This window comes from Cornus florida, unplaced genomic scaffold, assembly GCF_030987335.1.
Source record: "Cornus florida cultivar Cherokee Brave unplaced genomic scaffold, ASM3098733v1 CherokeeBrave_3.0.0_Hap2_Chr01, whole genome shotgun sequence".
Classification (NCBI taxonomy): Eukaryota; Viridiplantae; Streptophyta; class Magnoliopsida; order Cornales; family Cornaceae; genus Cornus; species Cornus florida.
The window spans coordinates 73,197,541-73,216,291 of NW_026775571.1; the positions used below are offsets into that span (position 1 = coordinate 73,197,541).

An 18,751-nucleotide genomic window follows, 5' to 3' on the forward strand; every position below is an offset into this window, starting at 1 on the left:
AACCATGGTGGAATCTTCTGATCTGTGGATCTCCTTTCTGAACTCCTGTAGTCATAAGTTGCCATTGAAGGCCGGTAGGGTGGATCAAATTATCTTTCATCCGTGAATTCTCTCTGCCACGGCGACATAGCTCCATGATGGCCAAACTCAATAGCTTCATCACGTCTCAATCTTCCCTGACTTGGATCAAATGCTGTAGCTTTTTCTCGTATGATCTGCTCGCAATGCGGATCCAAGTGGATAGATCCCTCTCGATCCTCCATCTGACGGACATTTGGAGGCAAATCGCCTGGCACAATCTCCTCGTGATGAAGATCCATGCGATTGCTTCCTTTCGGATCACTTTGATGAGCAGCATTGAACTGCAAAACTCCCTCTCCTACTTGAGGTGGTCGTGGAATGGCTGGAGCCTCTCGATGCTCTATTTCAGCTCGCAATTCTGTATTCTCTCTTCTCAGGGCTTCTATCATACTCATCAATTCATCGAGCTTTGACTGCTGGCCATTCTCCAGTGGATTTAAGCTTTCTCCTCTGATCATCATCCTGATAAGAGCAAAGTCATTAACTGCAAATTTATGATCAGATTCGAGCTTCGCTAATGCGAACGCACTAGATCTAGAATCAAACTAGTTGAATTCCTATCTCAATTGGTCAGATCTGAACTGCTTCTGCGATGAGCTTATCCAATTCAGCAATCTAAACAAATCTCAACTGCATAAATCAACTAAACAAGCATAGATCGGAACTGCATAGATCGAATGCCAATCTCTCGAAATCCATTGGAATCAAGACTTTGCGAGATGAATCACGATCTCTCTGATCTGGACTCAACTTTCAGAGATCTAGCTCCTCCTTTTCAAACTAGCCTTGATCAAATCTGTCTTTATCGAATACAGATCAATTTTCATCGTTCCAACAGACGACGCCATTGAAGATGCAAGAAAATTTCACTCTCAATTTGGAAAGAGAAACTCTACACTTCAAAGATTTTCCAACCCCTTTTCCTTCTATTTTCAGTCTATTTATAGATTGTTACAGATCTTCTAGAAACTTCCTAACTAACTCTTTGCACTGGCTGCTCTTCTGGGCTCCTCTTGATCATGGGCTCAATTCCCTTTACCTGAAATTGGCCCTCCAACATGGTTTCATGGAATTGGGCCTGAATAATGGAGACTTGGTCAACAACGGCTGTGCCTGCCCGATCCGCTTTTATCAATCTGGATCGCATCCGGCCGAGGTCACTTTTGGTATCCTCAGAAGCAAATAATAATATTTTATTAATTTATAAAAATTTGAGTACAATCCTCTGTAATAATATTCTTTACAAAGAATAAGGTTCTCTGATTTGATTTCCTTTGTTGGTATTCAAGGGCTACACGAACTTGATCTTGAATTACCGTGAAATTTGAATGAAGAACGGCATGATTTGATGTGCTTATTGTTGATTACCGTGGAATTTGATGAAAAACGGTACGATTTGATGTGTTTGGTGTTCTTCACCTTTGGGTTTGGATGTTGGGGATGAGTATTGGCAGAATTTCTGTATTTCTCTTTGGAATTCTGCATTTCTGAATTCTGAATTTATATGTCACTTCCTTCTTCCTCCAGACCTCTATTTATAGGCTTCTTAGATTAATAGGATGATGACACATGTCCTCTTCTGATAAGGATAAAATCATAACTGTGCCGGATCGGTTATATTATAATCATTATCCTTAAAAATAATTATTTTAAATATATTTTTATTAGGAATAATTATCTTTTTATTTAATTATCTGAGGTGGGCTAATTAAATAAATTTAAGTGGACCAAACTTGGACCAATTAAATAATTTAATTAAACATTAGACCCATATTTGATGAGTCAATTTGTCAAAATCAAGGCCCACTAAAATTTTAGTGTCTACATGTGCAACTTACATCAACCTTTTAATAAAGCTTCAATTACCACCAAAATCAATTCATTTTCATACTCTCACATTAACTTAAATAAAATTCGCAAAATCCATTTGTATGCAGGACATATACAATGCATCAATTTCATATATAAAAAAATATAATTTTAGAGAAAAATCATCAAGTATGGGTTAAGAGAATTAGGACACCCCTACTTCACAAATTATAGACGAAATTTGAATTTACACCACCGCAGGTACGTAGAGAATGCCTAAAAGAGCAATTGTTGCTCTCGGACGCCTCCCAAAATCTCACTGTTTTAAGAATGAAAGTTCATCTCTCTTTCTCTCCTGTAGTTCGCTCTCTGCTCAGTCTTCCCCTCTGTCTCACTCCCTTCATTAAGTCCTCACCAGTATTTAGACAAAACAGATGGAATAAACAAAGGCAAATGTACCGACACAATTCTATATACAATGTGTCGAATATCAGATCATGGCTTACCACCTCAAACCTGTGTGGTCTGAGGTCAACAACAACAGCTGAAATATTTATTATTAAAATAGTCAATCTGGGTCCCGCCACCGTTTTTATTCCTTTCTCCCACTAATTTCGGCAGTTCCCTTAATCATCCATCAGATGAGAGAGAGATATACATATATATATATATATATGAAATCAAACCAAACAACCCATTACTCATTATTCAAGTGGAACCAATATATCATCACAATTTCTCTACTTTTCCCACTAAATTCGGTTGCCATGTGCTCAATATCAAACTCCTTAAATATTCATCCTTCGTGGGTCCCACTAAAGCAATCAAAATTTTTTTCTTTCCTTCTTCCAAATTTTCGGCACCTGCTTCCCTTTTCTAGATGCAAGATGATATATATATATAATCTATATATATAAATATTCATCCTTCGTGGGACCCACGAAGGATGAATATTTAAGGAGTTTGATGTTGGGTTATTGCATTCGTTTATTTTATATATATATATATAGTTTTTTTTTTTTTGCCGAAAGGAGGTGAGCACATGGCAACCGAATTTAGTGGGAAAAGTAGAGAAATTGTGATGATATATTTGCGGGTTCCACTTGAATAATGAGTAATATATAGTATTGATTTCTTGTTCCAAACAAAAAAATTAATCCGTATTTTCTATATAGACAGTTATACATATAGATTTTTATTGTTTATATATCTTGCAAACTGAGTCGGTATTCCAAATTATTCACGCACACTCATGGAGAAAATTACTTGGTTTTCTCTTTTGCATGCAGTGTTGTTAGTGCATTGTGTTGTGGCTTGTTTAGCTAGGAGTGTACCCAACATTACCAGTGACCAATCTTCTCTTCTTGCCTTGAAAGCCAATATCACTTTTGACCCTCATGGTGTCTTGGATAACAACTGGTCCACATCAACATTCGTTTGTAACTGGGTTGGAGTCACTTGTGGTGTTCGCCACCGACGAGTGACATCATTGGACCTTTCTGACATGGCTCTTGAAGGAACGGTTCCTCCAAACCTGGGTAACCTCTCATTTCTTGTTTCCCTCAACCTTCGTAACAACAGTTTCAGTGGTCATCTGCCCGATGAGTTAGTTCATCTGCGTCGATTGAAATTCATGAATTTGAGTTTTAACAAATTTAGTGGACAGCTTCCATCATGGTTGGGTGGCTTAACTAAACTGCAAGAGTTAATTCTTGGTAACAATAGTTTTATAGGTACTATCCCACCTTCCTTCTCTAACATGTCGAAGCTAGAGTACTTGTCTTTATCTTACAATTTTATACAGGGAATGATTCCGCAAGAGATTGGAAATCTTCGGAACTTGAAGATTTTGAACGTGGAAAATAACCAGCTTATAGGCCCCTTGCCACTCACCATCTTCAACATGTCGTCACTGCAAACTATTGCTTTCACACACAATGGTATATCTGGTAATCTTCCAACCGATATGTGCTATGGTCTTTCAAATCTCCAAGGGCTTTATCTATCTAGCAACGAGCTACAAGGCCAAATTCCATCCAATTTATATGAGTGCTCAAAACTTCAGATTTTGTCACTTTCATTTAACAATTTCAATGGACCCATTCCAAGAGGGACTTGGAACTCAACTGTGCTTGAGGTTTTAACTCTTGATGGTAACAACTTCAAAGGTATTGTTATATACCAACTTTAATATGGCATGATTATGTTATTAATTAACAATTAAAAACTTCATATGGATGGTAAATTGTTAAGTGTAAGGAAGTAGGTTTTACTATTTATAATGTTAAAGTTAGATTTGAGAACATTTGATTAATAGGGACTAAATTGGATCATGAGTCATTTATTTATGCCCCTTTTAATGCAAATGGTAAATTCTTTTGTAGGTGAAATTCCACAAGAGATGAGTAACCTTCTTAATTTGGAGATATTAGCAATGCAGGATGGAGGTCTCACTGGTCTCATTCCATCTTCCATCTTTAATATCACTTCTTTGCAAGACCTTGATCTTTCTGGAAATAGCTTTACAGGTATAATCCTTATATTCTAGCAAGTTTTGCAAGTTATGTTTTCCTTGCACTATAAAACTTTCTTCTCTCATCTTCTACTTCAAATTTTTTATTTTTTATTTTTTCCCGGCTTACAAAAATGAATTTCATTATGAAGTGTTTAAATACAAAAGCATATTTCATAACTTAAATTAAACGGTTGCTCACCTCACTCAATATAAAATCATTAAGTATGAATATATTAGAAACTTGTGACTCGATTGGTAAAACAGTATCTCCTCCAAAAGCTTTTTTTTTTTTTTTTTTTTTTTTTTTTTCACACACAACAAAAACATTTTGTTGTCTACTAATGGGATTTTTGCCTTTGCACCTTGTGATTTTCTGGGTTTTGGAGTTTGGTTAAATTTAATGTCCTAATTGTGTTATATCTTTTGGGTTTTGGAGGTTTCTTCTTCTGATAATCGGCAGAAGAAAAAGGTTTGCATAAGAATTTAGTTGATGTCTTCCTTAACTAAACCATCGTAGAATTTCAAATTTCGAAAGAAGTATTTCCAATATGGATTTTCTCACAAACAGAGAGATCCTAGTAAACAACACTAGCTTGACGTTTTGGCGGTTGATTTCATACAATGAAATTTCATGAGCATGAGATGCCCATAACTGTCTGCATCTTAAGAAATCATGTCAAATTAGTTAATTTTTTTAATATAAATATGAGAAATAATATAGTGATTCCATAAAAAACCTTCACATGCTAATATTATCTTGAAATTTCTTCTATTGGTTGGAGTTTAATAAGGAAATAAAATTTTTATGAAGGTAATAATATAAGGAAATATAATAATAGAAAAAAATAATACCTTCCTGTTAGGGTATAAGAATATAAGGAAATAAAATTTTTAAAAGGTAATAATACAAGAAAATTAAAATTTTGGGGGCGTCTAGTATTGGTTGGAGTCTAAGAACATCTCCAACCGTTGTGTATAACACTGTATATATATCTATCGTGTAAATTTAATGTGTCATGATAGATTTACACTCCAATTTTGGATTATTTATTTTTAGCTTGTTTTATACTTTTTGTGTAAAAATATATCCCACAATAACAATCAAATACGTGTCATGACAGGACTCACATAATTTTTACAAACCTATTTAATATAGGGTTGATTCTTTAATGGAATGAGAAAGAGGGAAGATAAATGAAATATACTGATGTGGCAGTGTAAAAGGTTGTGTAAAATATATAACAATTTTACATATTTGTGGCATAGCAGTGTATCTTAACAGACTGCTGGAGATAAAAAAAAATGATAAAATTTACACATCATACGTGGCTGTGTATATTTTATACAAAAGGATATTTTAACAGACGGCTGGAGATGCTCTAATGATATAAGTAAATAAATATTTTAGAGAAGTAAAAATATATAAGGATGCAAAATTTTTTGGGGCCTTAGGTGACTGCCTAACTGGCCTATGAGCATCTCTAGTGGTGTGTTAAAACACTCTTTTGTGTATATGTTAAAACAATCTTTTGTGTAAAACATACACTGCCACGTATGATGTGTAATTTTTTATTTTTTATTTTTTTTATCTCCAGCAATCTGTTAAGATACACTACCACGTCACCAATGTGTAAAATTATTGTGTATTTTACACAAAATTTTTACACAGTCACATCAGTATATTTATTTTCTCCTCCTTCTTTCTGATTCCATTAACAAATCAACCCTGTATTAAGTAGGTTTGTAAAAATTATGTGGGGGACATGATAATGGTTAGTTGTTATTGGGGGACATATTTTTATATAAAAGGTATAAAACAACCGCGGCAGGATGACGTTGTGATTCTACAAAAGACGAGCGTGATTTTCGTCAACGTTTCACCCCCTGTTGTAATCACGATTTTGATTTGAACCCAACGCGAGCCCAATAAGGGTTGCTTGAATTTTTTGCGACGCCTTGTTTAGTTGTCTGTTAAAAGTCCTGTAATTTGGCCCTTAAAAGAGCCTCTCTCTGTCGATCTTTGTCATCAGTGAGGTTGCCGTCACCACGTTCATCTGCCATCAGACAAGGCTATGATACCAACTGACATAAGCGGAAGCAATAAATTTGTTCACGAGGAACAGATTACCTTCAATCCACAAGGTGTGTGTTTTGAATCCACAAAATAAAGGATAATTTCAGAGAAATCTGATATTTATATTGATAATTCAATGAATATTTCTGATCTCTTTATTATACATATTTATAATAAAATAAAACCATAATCCATAAGGAAACTAACTGTAACTGGAATCTTTATAACATAAGGAAACCTAATCCCGAAAATAAGCCTAAAAATAAAGATTCTCTAAAAATTCTGAAAAAATAGAGAAAGAAACCTAATAAAATAAAACTACTAAATATAAAATATGAATACAATCCGAGTTCGTTTAGATAACGAACAAAAATAAAAAAATATTCAACTGGCTTCTTTCGGACCGAAAAATCCTGTTTTGAGGCCCTAAACGATGGTATTTCGCCAAAAAGCATGTTACATCACGGTGTAGCGATGAGTCTTGTTCGTTGGGCCATTTTCAATAAAAAAAAAACTCTCCTATCGGATAAAAAATGCACACTTCAGGATCAGCCCAAAAAATCTGTCAGTATACTCGTTTGGCCCCGGCAGTTCAAACGGGCCAAAAAGGCTTCAGCAATTAGTTCTACATCGGTCTCCCCTGCTTTAAAAGAACTCGTCCTTGAGTTAAGACTAAAAGAGCGCGTCTCATCTGGCGGAATATACTCAAATAGATCTATAACATTAAATTTCGGAGAAATAATCACATCTTCGGAAAGCTCAACAACATAAGCATTATTATTGATCTTCTTCAGAATCTGATAAGGCCTATATTTCTTGTTCTTTAATTTATTATAGGCACTAACAGGAAACCTCTCCTTGCGTAGAAACACCATAACTAAATCTCCTTCTTAAAATACTTTCTTCCGCATCTTCTTACTTGTTGATTCCTTGTATTTCGCATTGGCTTATTCAAGATGCATTCAAACTTTATCCTGAATGGCTTGGATGCGATCTGCCATATGTTCCGTAGCAACACTCTTTCCAGGCAGCTTTGGAAGTGGGACCAAATCCAATGCATGTTTTAGCGGATGATAGTAAATAATAACAAAAAGGCGACTTGCCTGTTGACTGATTGACCATGACGTTGTATGTGAATTCTACCTATGCTAACGCAAGATCCCATTACTTTGGTTTCTCACCAGAAATACAATGAATCAGATAACCCAAAGTACGATTGACCACCTCTGTTTGACCATCAAATTGCTTATGACTAGTGCTGCCGAAATTCAAAGATGTATCAAAACGCCTCAATAAAGTCCTCTAAAAATGGAATAGGAATTTGGTGTCCCTATTGGAAGTGATGGACCTTAGGAACTCCATGAAGATGAACAACTTCGCTGAAGAATAGATTTACAAGATGTGTAGCATCAGAAGTCTTCTTGCAAGCTATAGAGTGAGCCATTTTAGAATAACGATTAAAAACTACAAAAACTGAATCTGCCCCTCGTTGAGTCCATAGAAGTCCTATGACAAGTCCATGGACAAATCCTCCTAAGGACAATATGGCGTAGCTAGAGGGATATAAAGACCAGTGTTTTAAGACTGCCCTTTAGCAGATTGACAGATTGGACACCGCCGTATATGATTGCCAACATCCTTCTTGAGTTGTGGTCAATAATACCACTCTTCGATCAAATCTATGGTCTTATATCTTGACCAAGATGTCCACCTAGATCACCACCATGTAATTCCTGAATAATCTGCTCATTAAAGGAACTCCTCGGAAGACAAAGCTAATTACCATGAAAAAGAAATCCCTCATGTATGTGTATACTCTCACTAACCTGTCCAATCTAACACTTAGCCCAAAATTCCTTGAACTCATCATCTTCCCCATACAACTCCTTCAAACAATCAAAACCCATAACTTCAGTTCACAAAGTCATCAGGAATGCTACTCTTCGGCTAAATGCATCAGCAACTCTGTTCTGCTGGCCTGATTTATACCTTAAGGAGAAGATAAATTACTGTAGAAAAGAAACCCATTTGGCATGCATCCTGTTAATATTATTCTGATTGTTGATGAACTTCAAAGCCTGATGATCAGTGTAAATAACGAACTCTTTCTGCATTAGATAACGTTCCTAAACCTTCAAGGCACGTACCACTGAATATAACTCAAACTTATAGGTAGTCTACTTCTTCCTTGTATCACTAAGCTTCTCACTATGGAACATAACTGGTTTGCCCTCTTGGGAAAGAACAACACCAACTCCAATGACTAAGGCATCATACTCAACCTCGAATAATTTCTCAAAACTTAGCAATGTTAGAATAGGTGTATTGGACAATTTTTTTTTTTTATCAGCGCAAAGCTCTGTTTTGCCTCTTCACCCCATTTAAATTTTCCTTTCTTCATGCATTCTGTAATAAAAGCAACAATACTGCTGAAATTTCTGATGAATCTTTGATAAAATGCTGTTAAACCATGAAAACTGCATGCATCGCCTATTGTTTTTAGCGTGGGCCATTCTCGAATTGCTTAAACTTTTTCCTCATCAACCCAAATGCCTTTAGCACTTACCACAAAACCCAGAAACAGTAAACTGTTGGTCATAAAAGTGCACTTCTCCAGATTGATGTACAACTTGTTTGCCTGTAAAACTGTCAGTACCTCCCTCAAGTGAGATTGATGCTTCGTATCTGACTGACTATAAATTAGGATATCATTAAAATAGAGAACAACAAATCTGCTGATAAAATGTTTCAATACTTGATTCATAAGCCTCATAAAAGTGCTTGGAGCATTAGATATTCCAAACAGCATCACTAACCATTCATAGACACCCTCTTTAGTCTTGAAAGCAGTCTTCAATTCGTCTCCTGGTCTAATACAAATCTGATCATAACCGCTTCTCAAATCAATATTTGAAAAGAGTTTTAAACCAGCCAGCATATACAACATATCATCTAACCGTGGAATAGGAAATCTTTGCTTGATGGTGATCTTATTGATGGCTTTACTATCGATACACATATGCCAACTACCATCCTTCTTTGGTACTAACAAAGCTGGAACAGCACACGGACTTATACTCTCCCTCACCATACCCTTCTGAACCAACTCCGTAACTTGGTCCTGCAAAATCTAACACTCCTTTGGACTCATGCGATAGTACGGTAAATGGGCAGACTAGCACCAGGCATAAGATCTATGTAGTGCTGAATCTGGTGGTAGCCGCTTCTCAACTCATCTGGAATAATCTTCTGAAACTCTTCAAACATGGGTTGTAACACTGGTGGAATTGCAGAAGGAGTATTAGACACCTTTTCTCCAACCACCAGTGCCAAAAACTGTCCGAACTCCTTGGCCTCCTCCAAAACTTGTTGCTCACTGCTAATTGAAAGAACTGACTTTCCTTTGGCTTGTGAATCCTTGGAAAAATCCATTTCTGTCATAAGACCCATCATAATCTTCTGCCCTCCTTTATCAAACATGTAAACATTCTCTCTTCCCTTATGAGTGGCATTGACGTCAAACTATCATGGTCTACTCAGAATCAAATAGCAAGCATCCATATCAACAACAATGCATAATGCCTCATTAATATACTTATTCCCAATAGAAAAGGAAACCCGACAGATATCTGTAACCCTTATTTCTGCCCCTTTTTTAATCCAACCAATTTTGTAGGGACTCGGATGCTTCTTTGTTTTTAGCCCTAACTTCTGGACCATCACCCTTGACACAATATTCTCGCTGCTGCCACTATCAATAATAATATCACAGACTTTCTTATTGATAGTGTACCATGTCTGGAATATATTGTGCCTCTATGGATGCTCTTCCATTTTCAGGGCAAGTAACAACCTTCGTACAACTAGAGAATGTGATCAAGAATAGATCCCCCTCATCTTCTCTAATCATTTCTTTCTCATTGTATAAAGGAAACCCTTCGTCATCTTCTCTGTTTTAATCCTCCTCACCCCCAGGTTTTATTAAATTGACTGAGTGCCTTTAGGAACATTCATTAGATCGATGTCCAAGCTTCCTACATCAATAACACTTAATGGGGTTTGGCTGACTGTAGGGATTATTTTTGGATGTATCCCGACTTACTATGGGAGTTATTTTGGTCTTTTTTGGCTAAGTACTGGTGCTAGCCGAATTAGGTACTATTGGAATAGAAGGTTGAGAATACATAGGTTGTTTTGCTTTGTTCGTCGCTGAATGCGTCGAATCAAAGTAATTCCTAGAGCCAGTCGGTGCTTTCATTTTTCTTTGAAAAGGCCTTAACCCTAGCCATTGCATTTATGGCTTCTGGTAAAGTGTAAATTATCTGTGTTGATACCCTATTATGAATGGCATATCGCAGACTATTTAGATAATGGGCAATTTACTGCATCTCAGTTTCCCTTAGGTCGTTCCAAGACGTCAACCGATTGAATTCTTCCGTATAGGCTTGAACCGTTTGACTTCCCTATTTGCAATCCTGATACTTCTGGAATAAAGTCTGCTCATAATCTGGTGGCAGGAATCTTCCCCTTATTAGACGTTGCATTTTCTGCCAAGAGCGGACTGGTTTCTTCCCTTGCCTTGTGCGAGCAACCTGAAGTTGTTCCTACCAAGCAAAAGCTCCTCCCTTGAGTCTATATGCCACTAGTTTCACCTTTTTATCTTCTTGGATATGCATATAATCAAAGAATCTCTCAACTTCTGCCAACCAATCCAAGATATCTTCTATATTAAGATTATCGTTAAAACTGGGGAGATCCATCTTCATACGAAACTCCCTAGAATCACGATCTCCTTAATCCTAATATCTTCTAGCCCCTCAATTTTTGCCAAGCACCTCTTCAGCGTAGTCATCATCACTGAAGTCTTCCTCGTAAGTTGGCTGCCTATGCGGCGGGATGGGGTTGCAATTCCAAAAAGGACGAACACGATCTTCATCAATGTTTCACTCCATGTTGTAATCACGATTTTGATTTGGACCTGATGCGAACCCAGCAAGGGTTGCTTAAATTTCTTGTAACGCCTGTTGGGTTGTCGATCTATCGAAAGTCCTGGAATTCGGCCCTCAAAAGAGTCTCTTCCTTTCGATCTTCATTACCACGTTCATCTTCTATCAAACCAGGAAAAGACAAGGCTCTAATTCAACTGACATAAGCGGAAGCGATAAATTTATTCATGAATGACAGATTACCTTGAATTCACAAGGTGGATGTTTTGAATCCACAAAACAAAAGACAATTTCAGAGAAATCTGATATTTGTATTGATAATTGAATGAATGATTCTGATCTCTTAATTACATATATTTATAATGGAAGAAAACCCTAATCCATAGAGAAACTAACTGTAACTGGAATCCTTATAACATAAGGAAACCTAATCTTGAAAGGATACTAATACCTGAAAATAAACATAAAAATAAAGATTTTCTAAAAATTCTGAAAAATTAGAGAAAGAAACCTAATAAAATAAAACTACTAAATATAAAATATGAATGCAATCCGAGTTCGTTCAGATAACAAACAAAAATCTCAAAATATTCGATAAGCTTTTTTCGAACCGAAAAACGTTGTTTTAAGGCCCTAAACGATGGTATTTCGCCGAAAAGCACGTTACATCACAGCATGCGGTGAGTCTTGTTCATTGGGCCATTTTTAATAAAAAAAACTCTTATGTCAGGTAAAAATTGCACACTTCGGGATCAGCCCAGAAAATCTGTCAATATGCTCGTTTGGCACCCTGACGGTCCAAACCGGCCATAACGGTTTCAGCAATCAGTTCTACATCATTAATCCCGAAAGTAGCCTCCAATATGACTGTTATACCCATTTTCTTATAAAAAGGCTTTTACATTTCTTTGAAGAATGTTTCCTCCTCTTCTTTTCATTCTATTTTCTTTTTCCTTTTCTTAACTAAATCCGCTAACCAAACATAATTTATTTAATCGTACATATTCTAATATTTCATTACTAGTTTCATTTTTTTCACTTTGCGTCAGACATGGGATCTTTTATTATAGACCAAACCCAAGATTATATATATAGCGAGAGTTGGAGAGTTGGTGGAGATGTAATATGATTTATTCCATCTCTCATAAAACAACTTCTTTTTTTTATGTTCACACTAATTTCAACCTGTAGTACCACACCTTCAACATTTTTGTTATTTATTTCAAAATTATTCTCTAGGCCATGATGCAAACTCATTGTTTCACATATTATGCTTGTTAAATTTTATTTTGACTTTTAATCTGCACAAATCTAATTGCACATTTGAGTAAAAGGCAAAGTAAATTGCTATGAAAGCTAGCAAAAAGAGCCTTTTTGTTTATCATTTCGTTCCCGGCTGGTGCAACTAAAATTTCAGTTTTATTTACCGAAATAAAAAAGCTAGCAAAAAGAGGTAAACAAAACTAAAATGAACTAATTAACAAACAAAAAAATAAAAAAAAAAAAAAATGAAAGAAAGGAAACACAGGAGAACCTTTACCACTTTCACCCTCTGTTAAATTAATGTGCCTACGGAGTGACAAAGATAAAGTTTTATTATACAACATCATAAATAAGTTTTCTTTTCATGCTAAACAAAATCTAATAGGAAATGATTATTTGCACAGTACTTCATGTCATATGTTTACAACATCTCTATCTATTTTCAATTGATATTTATCCTCATCTGTATAACATAAAATTTGCAACAAGGGAATAGACCTTCAAAAAGATAAGGCAAAAAATAAAATAATAAAAAGGAAAGATACTCTGTTGAGAGATGTGTCAAGCTGCATTTAGGAATCAGATTAGGAGTTACTTGCCTTTTATATCACATAGGGTATTGTGCTCATTTGGTGAAACTTTTTAATTTATTTTATTTTTTATTTAGGAGAAATTAATAACCTTAATTGTCAAGTCTATTAAACAAAAAAAGAAAAAAAATAAAGATTCCTAATTAAGCAAAGTTGAACACAACTGAGAAGGCATACAACAGTCATCCGAGTGAATGACACTACTCCAACACTCTCGGACTTTGGGACATGTTCAACTTGTCATGGACATGTTCATAATTTAAATGTAAAATTCTTAAATTCAAATACAGATTCAACACTTCTTAAATCAGATTCATGAACATTGATCTTGACATTTTTTTTTTTTTTTAAGCATTTACTAAAATATAATTCTATAAAAATCCAAAGTGAAGGTTTCTATATGAGCTATAAGAAAGTAAGGTCCTTAAGAGAGCCATTATATGACAAGATTCATGAATGAGCCTTCTTTATTGACCATTGGATTAACTAACTTATTATAAAATTAAAAGACTTTTCCTGTATTTAAAAACTATCACATTGTAGTGGTTAATAGCTTTCTACTCAAATTTATATGAACTTTGATCATGTATAAGATAAAAAATGGAAGGAAGCTAGATTCCATTGTTTGCCTTGCTATATGCAATATGGTATGATTGTATGATTAACATTTAAAAGCTTCATATGGATGGTAAATTGTTAAGTGTGAGGAAGTAGGTTTTAATATAATGTTAAAGTTGGATTTGAGAACACTTGATTAATAGGACTATAATGAGTCATTTATTTATGCCCCATTTTATGCTAATGGTAAATTCTTTAAATTGTAGGTGAAATTCCACAAGAGATGAGTAACCTTCTTCATTTGGAGATATTAGCAATGCAGGAAGTAGGTTTCACTGGTCTCATTCCATCTTCCATCTTTAATATCACTTCTTTGCAAGGGCTTTATCTTTTTGGAAATAGATTTACAGGTATAATCCTTATATTCTGGCAAATTTTGCAAGTTATGTTTTCCTTGCACTTTAAAACTTTCTTCTCTCATTTTCTACTTCATTTATTTTCCCCCGGCTTACAAAAATGAAATTCATTATGAAGTGTTTCAATCCAAGGGTAAAAATCATATTTCATAACATAAATTAAATGGTTGGTCACCTCACTCAGTTTAAAATCATTAGGTATGAATATATTAGAAACATGTGACTCAATTGGTGAAATAGTATCTCCCCCTAAAAGCATTTTTTTTTTTTTTTTCCCGACACACAACAAAAACATTTTGTTGTCTACAAATAGGATTTTCGCCTTTGCACCTTGTGATTTTCTGGGTTTTGGAGTTTGTTTAAATTTAATGTCCAAATTGTGCTATATCTTTTGGGTTTTGGAGTTTGGTTAATTAACTTGTAAAATACCAACTTGCTTAAAGAGTAAGAGGTTTCTTCTTCTGATAATCAGCATGTTTTATTATCATTTTTATTTTTCCTAATTTGTCATAATATGAAAAAGCCTTTCATAAGAATTTAGTTAATGTCTTCCTTAACTAAACCATCCTAGAATTTCAAATTTTGAAAGATGTATTTCCAATATGGATTTTCCCACAAACAGATATGCCCATAATTGATTGGATCTTAAGAAATCATGTCAAATTAGTTAATTTTTTTTTTTCATATAAATATGAGAAATAATATAGTGATTTCCTGAAAAACTTTCGCATACTAATATTATCTTGAAATGTTCATTTTTCTTCATCGTTTATTTTCAATTTTTTTTCTTAATAGTTCTTATGAGCCCTCTCTAATCATTTTCCACAAATTAACATTACATTTCAATGTTCTTCTACATTTCTTAGCCGGCGTGATACCAATAAATATAATGGGGTTATGTTGAATTCATTGAATAAGGTTTTTTTATAAATTTAATGTCTTGACTGTATTGTTTATTTTTATTAGTTATTATATCTTTTGGTTTTGTAGTTTGGTTAAACTTGTAAAATACCAACTTGCTTAAAGAGGTAATAGGATACTTCCGTACAAGGTGACACCATTCTTCTGATAATTGAATATGTTTTCATTGTCATTTTTATTTTTTCTAATTTCAAGATATGTTTTTCCGCCAATAAGAATTTTCCTACAAACAAAAAGATCCTTGTGAACAATATAGTAGCTGAACGTTTTGGTGAACAATAAATGTCAAATTAGTTAAATATATTTTCATATGATTATGAGAGACGATATAGTGATTCCATGAAAAACTTCGACATCTAATATAATCTTGAAATTGTCATTTTCCTTCAACTTTTAGTTTCTATTTTCTGTAAATAGTTCTAACGACCACTCTCTCATCATTTCCAATGAAATTAATCTTTTTACATGGCTAAGCAGGTGTGATACCGAAAGAGATTGGCAACCTTCATAAGTTGAAGATAATATCATTGAATTTTAATAGCTTAAGAGGACGAGTCCCAGCAACGATGTTCAACATCTCAACACTACAAGGGATCGCACTTGTTGGCAATCACTTTTCAGGCAATTTACCATCAAGCATAGGCCAGACTCTACCCAATCTTGAAATACTTTATCTTGGGGGAAATAACTTCACTGGAACTATCCTTGATTCTATCTCAAATGCTTCGAAACTCACTGGTCTAGATATTTCTTACAATAGGTTCATTGGTCCTATTCCAAGCTCCCTTGGTAATTTAGCACGACTCCAACGTTTGAACCTCGCAGTAAACAACTTCATTGCTGAATCATCATCTTTAGAATTGAGTTTCCTCACTTCTTTAACAAATTGTACATATTTAAGGATATTACAAATTGCTGGAAATCCACTGCATGGAATTCTTCCGATCTCCATTGGTTCTCTCTCTGAGTCTCTGGAAATGTTTAATTTAGATGGTTGTGGAATAAAGGGCAATATTCTGAGTGAGATTGGTAATTTAAGCAGCCTGTTGTCGTTGTTTCTAAGTGGCAACAACTTAACAGGGCGTATTCCAACGACCATCAAAGGATTGAGCGAGCTACAACAACTGCATTTTGATGACAACAGAATAGATGGAACCATTCCTGAGGAGCTCTGCCATTTACTGAACTTGGGTGAGCTACGTTTGAGTGAAAATAGATTGTTTGGAACGATACCGGCATGCTTAATGAATATTACTTCCCTGAGATATCTATATTTGGACTCCAACGGATTTAATTCCGATATACCTACAACCATTTGGAAACTCAAAGATCTTTTGCAGTTTAATCTGTCCTCTAATTCTTTGAGTGGGAATCTACCCCAAGAGATTGGAAGTTTAAAAGTAGCAACAGAAATTGATCTGTCAATGAATAAATTCACTGGTGATATTCCTACAACCATTGGTGGTTTGAAAGACTTAGTTAGTCTTTCCCTTGCACATAATAGGCTACAAGGATCAATTCCTGAGGCATTTGGAAACTTGGTAAGCTTGGAATCCTTGGATATATCCCAAAACAACCTATCCGGTCCAATTCCTAAGTCATTGGAGTCACTCTTGCATCTTAAACATTTCAATGCTTCTTTCAATAGACTAAGAGGAGAAATTCCGACTGGTGGACCTTTTGTGAATTTCACGAGTCGGTCTTTTACGTCGAATGAAGCATTGTGTGGTGCTCCTCGGTTCCAAGTCCGGCCGTGTGATAATAATTCTCTTCACAAATTGAAGGTAAACAGAATGTTATATATTTTGTTACCAATCGCATTAATACTTCTTGCCTCAGCAATTCTATTAATGTGCCTAAAAAGTCGATGGAGGAGAAATAAAAATCTAATTCAACTTGAATCGATACCCGCAGTTACACTTGAAAGAATTGCATACCATGAACTTGTTCGAGCAACAAATGGGTTTAGCGAAAGCAATTTACTTGGAACGGGGAGTTATGGTTCTGTTTACAAAGGTACACTAACAGATGGGACGGTTTTGGCTGCAAAGGTATTCAATCTGCAACAAGAAACTGCTTTCAAGAGTTTCGACACAGAATGCGAAATTTTACGCAACATTCGCCACCGGAATCTCACTAAAGTAATTAGCAGTTGCTCTAACCTTGATTTCAGGGCCTTGATACTAGAGTACATGCCTAATGGGAGCCTTGAAAAGTGGTTGTATTCACACAATTACTTGTTGGATATCTTGCAGAGATTAAACATAATGATAGACGTGGCGTGTGCATTAGACTATCTCCACCATGGTTACTCAACGCGTGTGATTCATTGTGACCTCAAACCCAGCAATGTCCTACTAGATGAAGAGATGGTTGCACATGTGAGTGACTTTGGCGTTGCAAAGTTCTTAGAACAAGGGGATAGCATTGCACTAACCAAGACTCTAGCAACAATCGGGTATATTGCTCCAGGTGAAGCTTTTAGCTTTCAATTTTTGTTCAAATGATTTTTTTTTTTTTTTTTTTTTTTTTTTTTTTTTTTTTTACCTCATAACAAAATTTCAATTTAGTTTATCAATATTTCACTTTCATCAAAACACATCCAACTAGTTTGATTAATTATAATGTTTTATGTAGAGCACGGATTGGAAGGATTAGTATCAACAAGGAGTGACGTCTACAGTTATGGTATTATGTTGATGGAAATATTTACAAGACGAAAACCCACTGATGATTTATTTGTTGGGGATCGGAGCCTTAAAGGTTGGGTAAATCAGTCACTACCCGACGCAATTATTCAGGTTGTTGATTCCAACTTGCTCAGGCCAGAGGAAGAACACTACACTGCAAAGGTGCAGTGTGTATTATCCATCATGGAATTGGCTTTGTATTGCTCTGCGGAATCACCCCAGGAGAGGACCAACATGAAAGATGCTCTAGTAGCACTCAAGAAGATCAAACTTCAATTTATCAAAAACTGTGAGTGAGTTGAAGCATGAAAGTATCTATCTATTCTAATTCTAGTTTTTGCTATTCCAAGTTACAGAATAACTTAGAATATTGAATTCCATGCAGGTGAGCAAGTTGAGACAGTAGTAACTCGATGCACTCAATGAGGACTGAATTTGTGTAATTGATGCTCCTATCTTACAAGGTGCAACTAGTGACTAATTTCTAGTTCTTTGACATTGCTATATCCATAGAAGTGAAAAAGTTTTATTCTATTATTTTACGTTCTAATAGAGAGTACTTTTGCAGGAATTAGGGAAATGCAAGGGTGGTAGCTCAGTTGCTTCATGACATCAAAACGATGATGCAGCAACAACAAAATAAGGTATATGACGTCGTTGCATGTAACATATGCTTTAGATCAGAGTGCACCGGTTCATGGGTAAATTACTCGACAAGCACGACAGAGGATAGGCCAGGAATTTGGCAGTGTAATTGTTATGTTTTTTTTTCTTTCTAGAAATGTATGACAAATGTTGTAACTGTCTGGGAGGCTGAAAGCTTTGATAACGTTTGTAATTTCTTATTAGAACTCTTCATACCAAGTGTTAATTCAGCAAGGCTTCAAC

At 35.2% G+C, this 18,751-nt stretch overlaps 2 protein-coding genes across 2 annotated transcripts; both read left to right on the top strand.

Annotated features, from left to right (window-relative positions):
* Positions 1–3,142: 3,142 nt before the first annotated feature.
* Positions 3,143–6,011, top strand: LOC132274681 (LRR receptor-like serine/threonine-protein kinase ER1). Its single transcript, XM_059776009.1, has 3 exons — positions 3,143–4,058; positions 4,275–4,418; positions 6,001–6,011. The coding sequence occupies exons 1-3, from the start codon at positions 3,143–3,145 to the stop codon at positions 6,009–6,011; spliced, it is 1,071 nt and encodes a 356-aa protein (XP_059631992.1).
* A 6,054-nt stretch (positions 6,012–12,065) lies between these two features.
* Positions 12,066–18,289, top strand: LOC132274696 (probable LRR receptor-like serine/threonine-protein kinase At3g47570). The gene is made up of 5 exons (XM_059776033.1): positions 12,066–12,105; positions 14,103–14,246; positions 15,651–17,650; positions 18,026–18,152; positions 18,249–18,289. Exons 1-5 carry the CDS (start codon positions 12,066–12,068, stop codon positions 18,287–18,289), a joined length of 2,352 nt encoding a protein of 783 aa, XP_059632016.1.
* Positions 18,290–18,751: the final 462 nt, after the last annotated feature.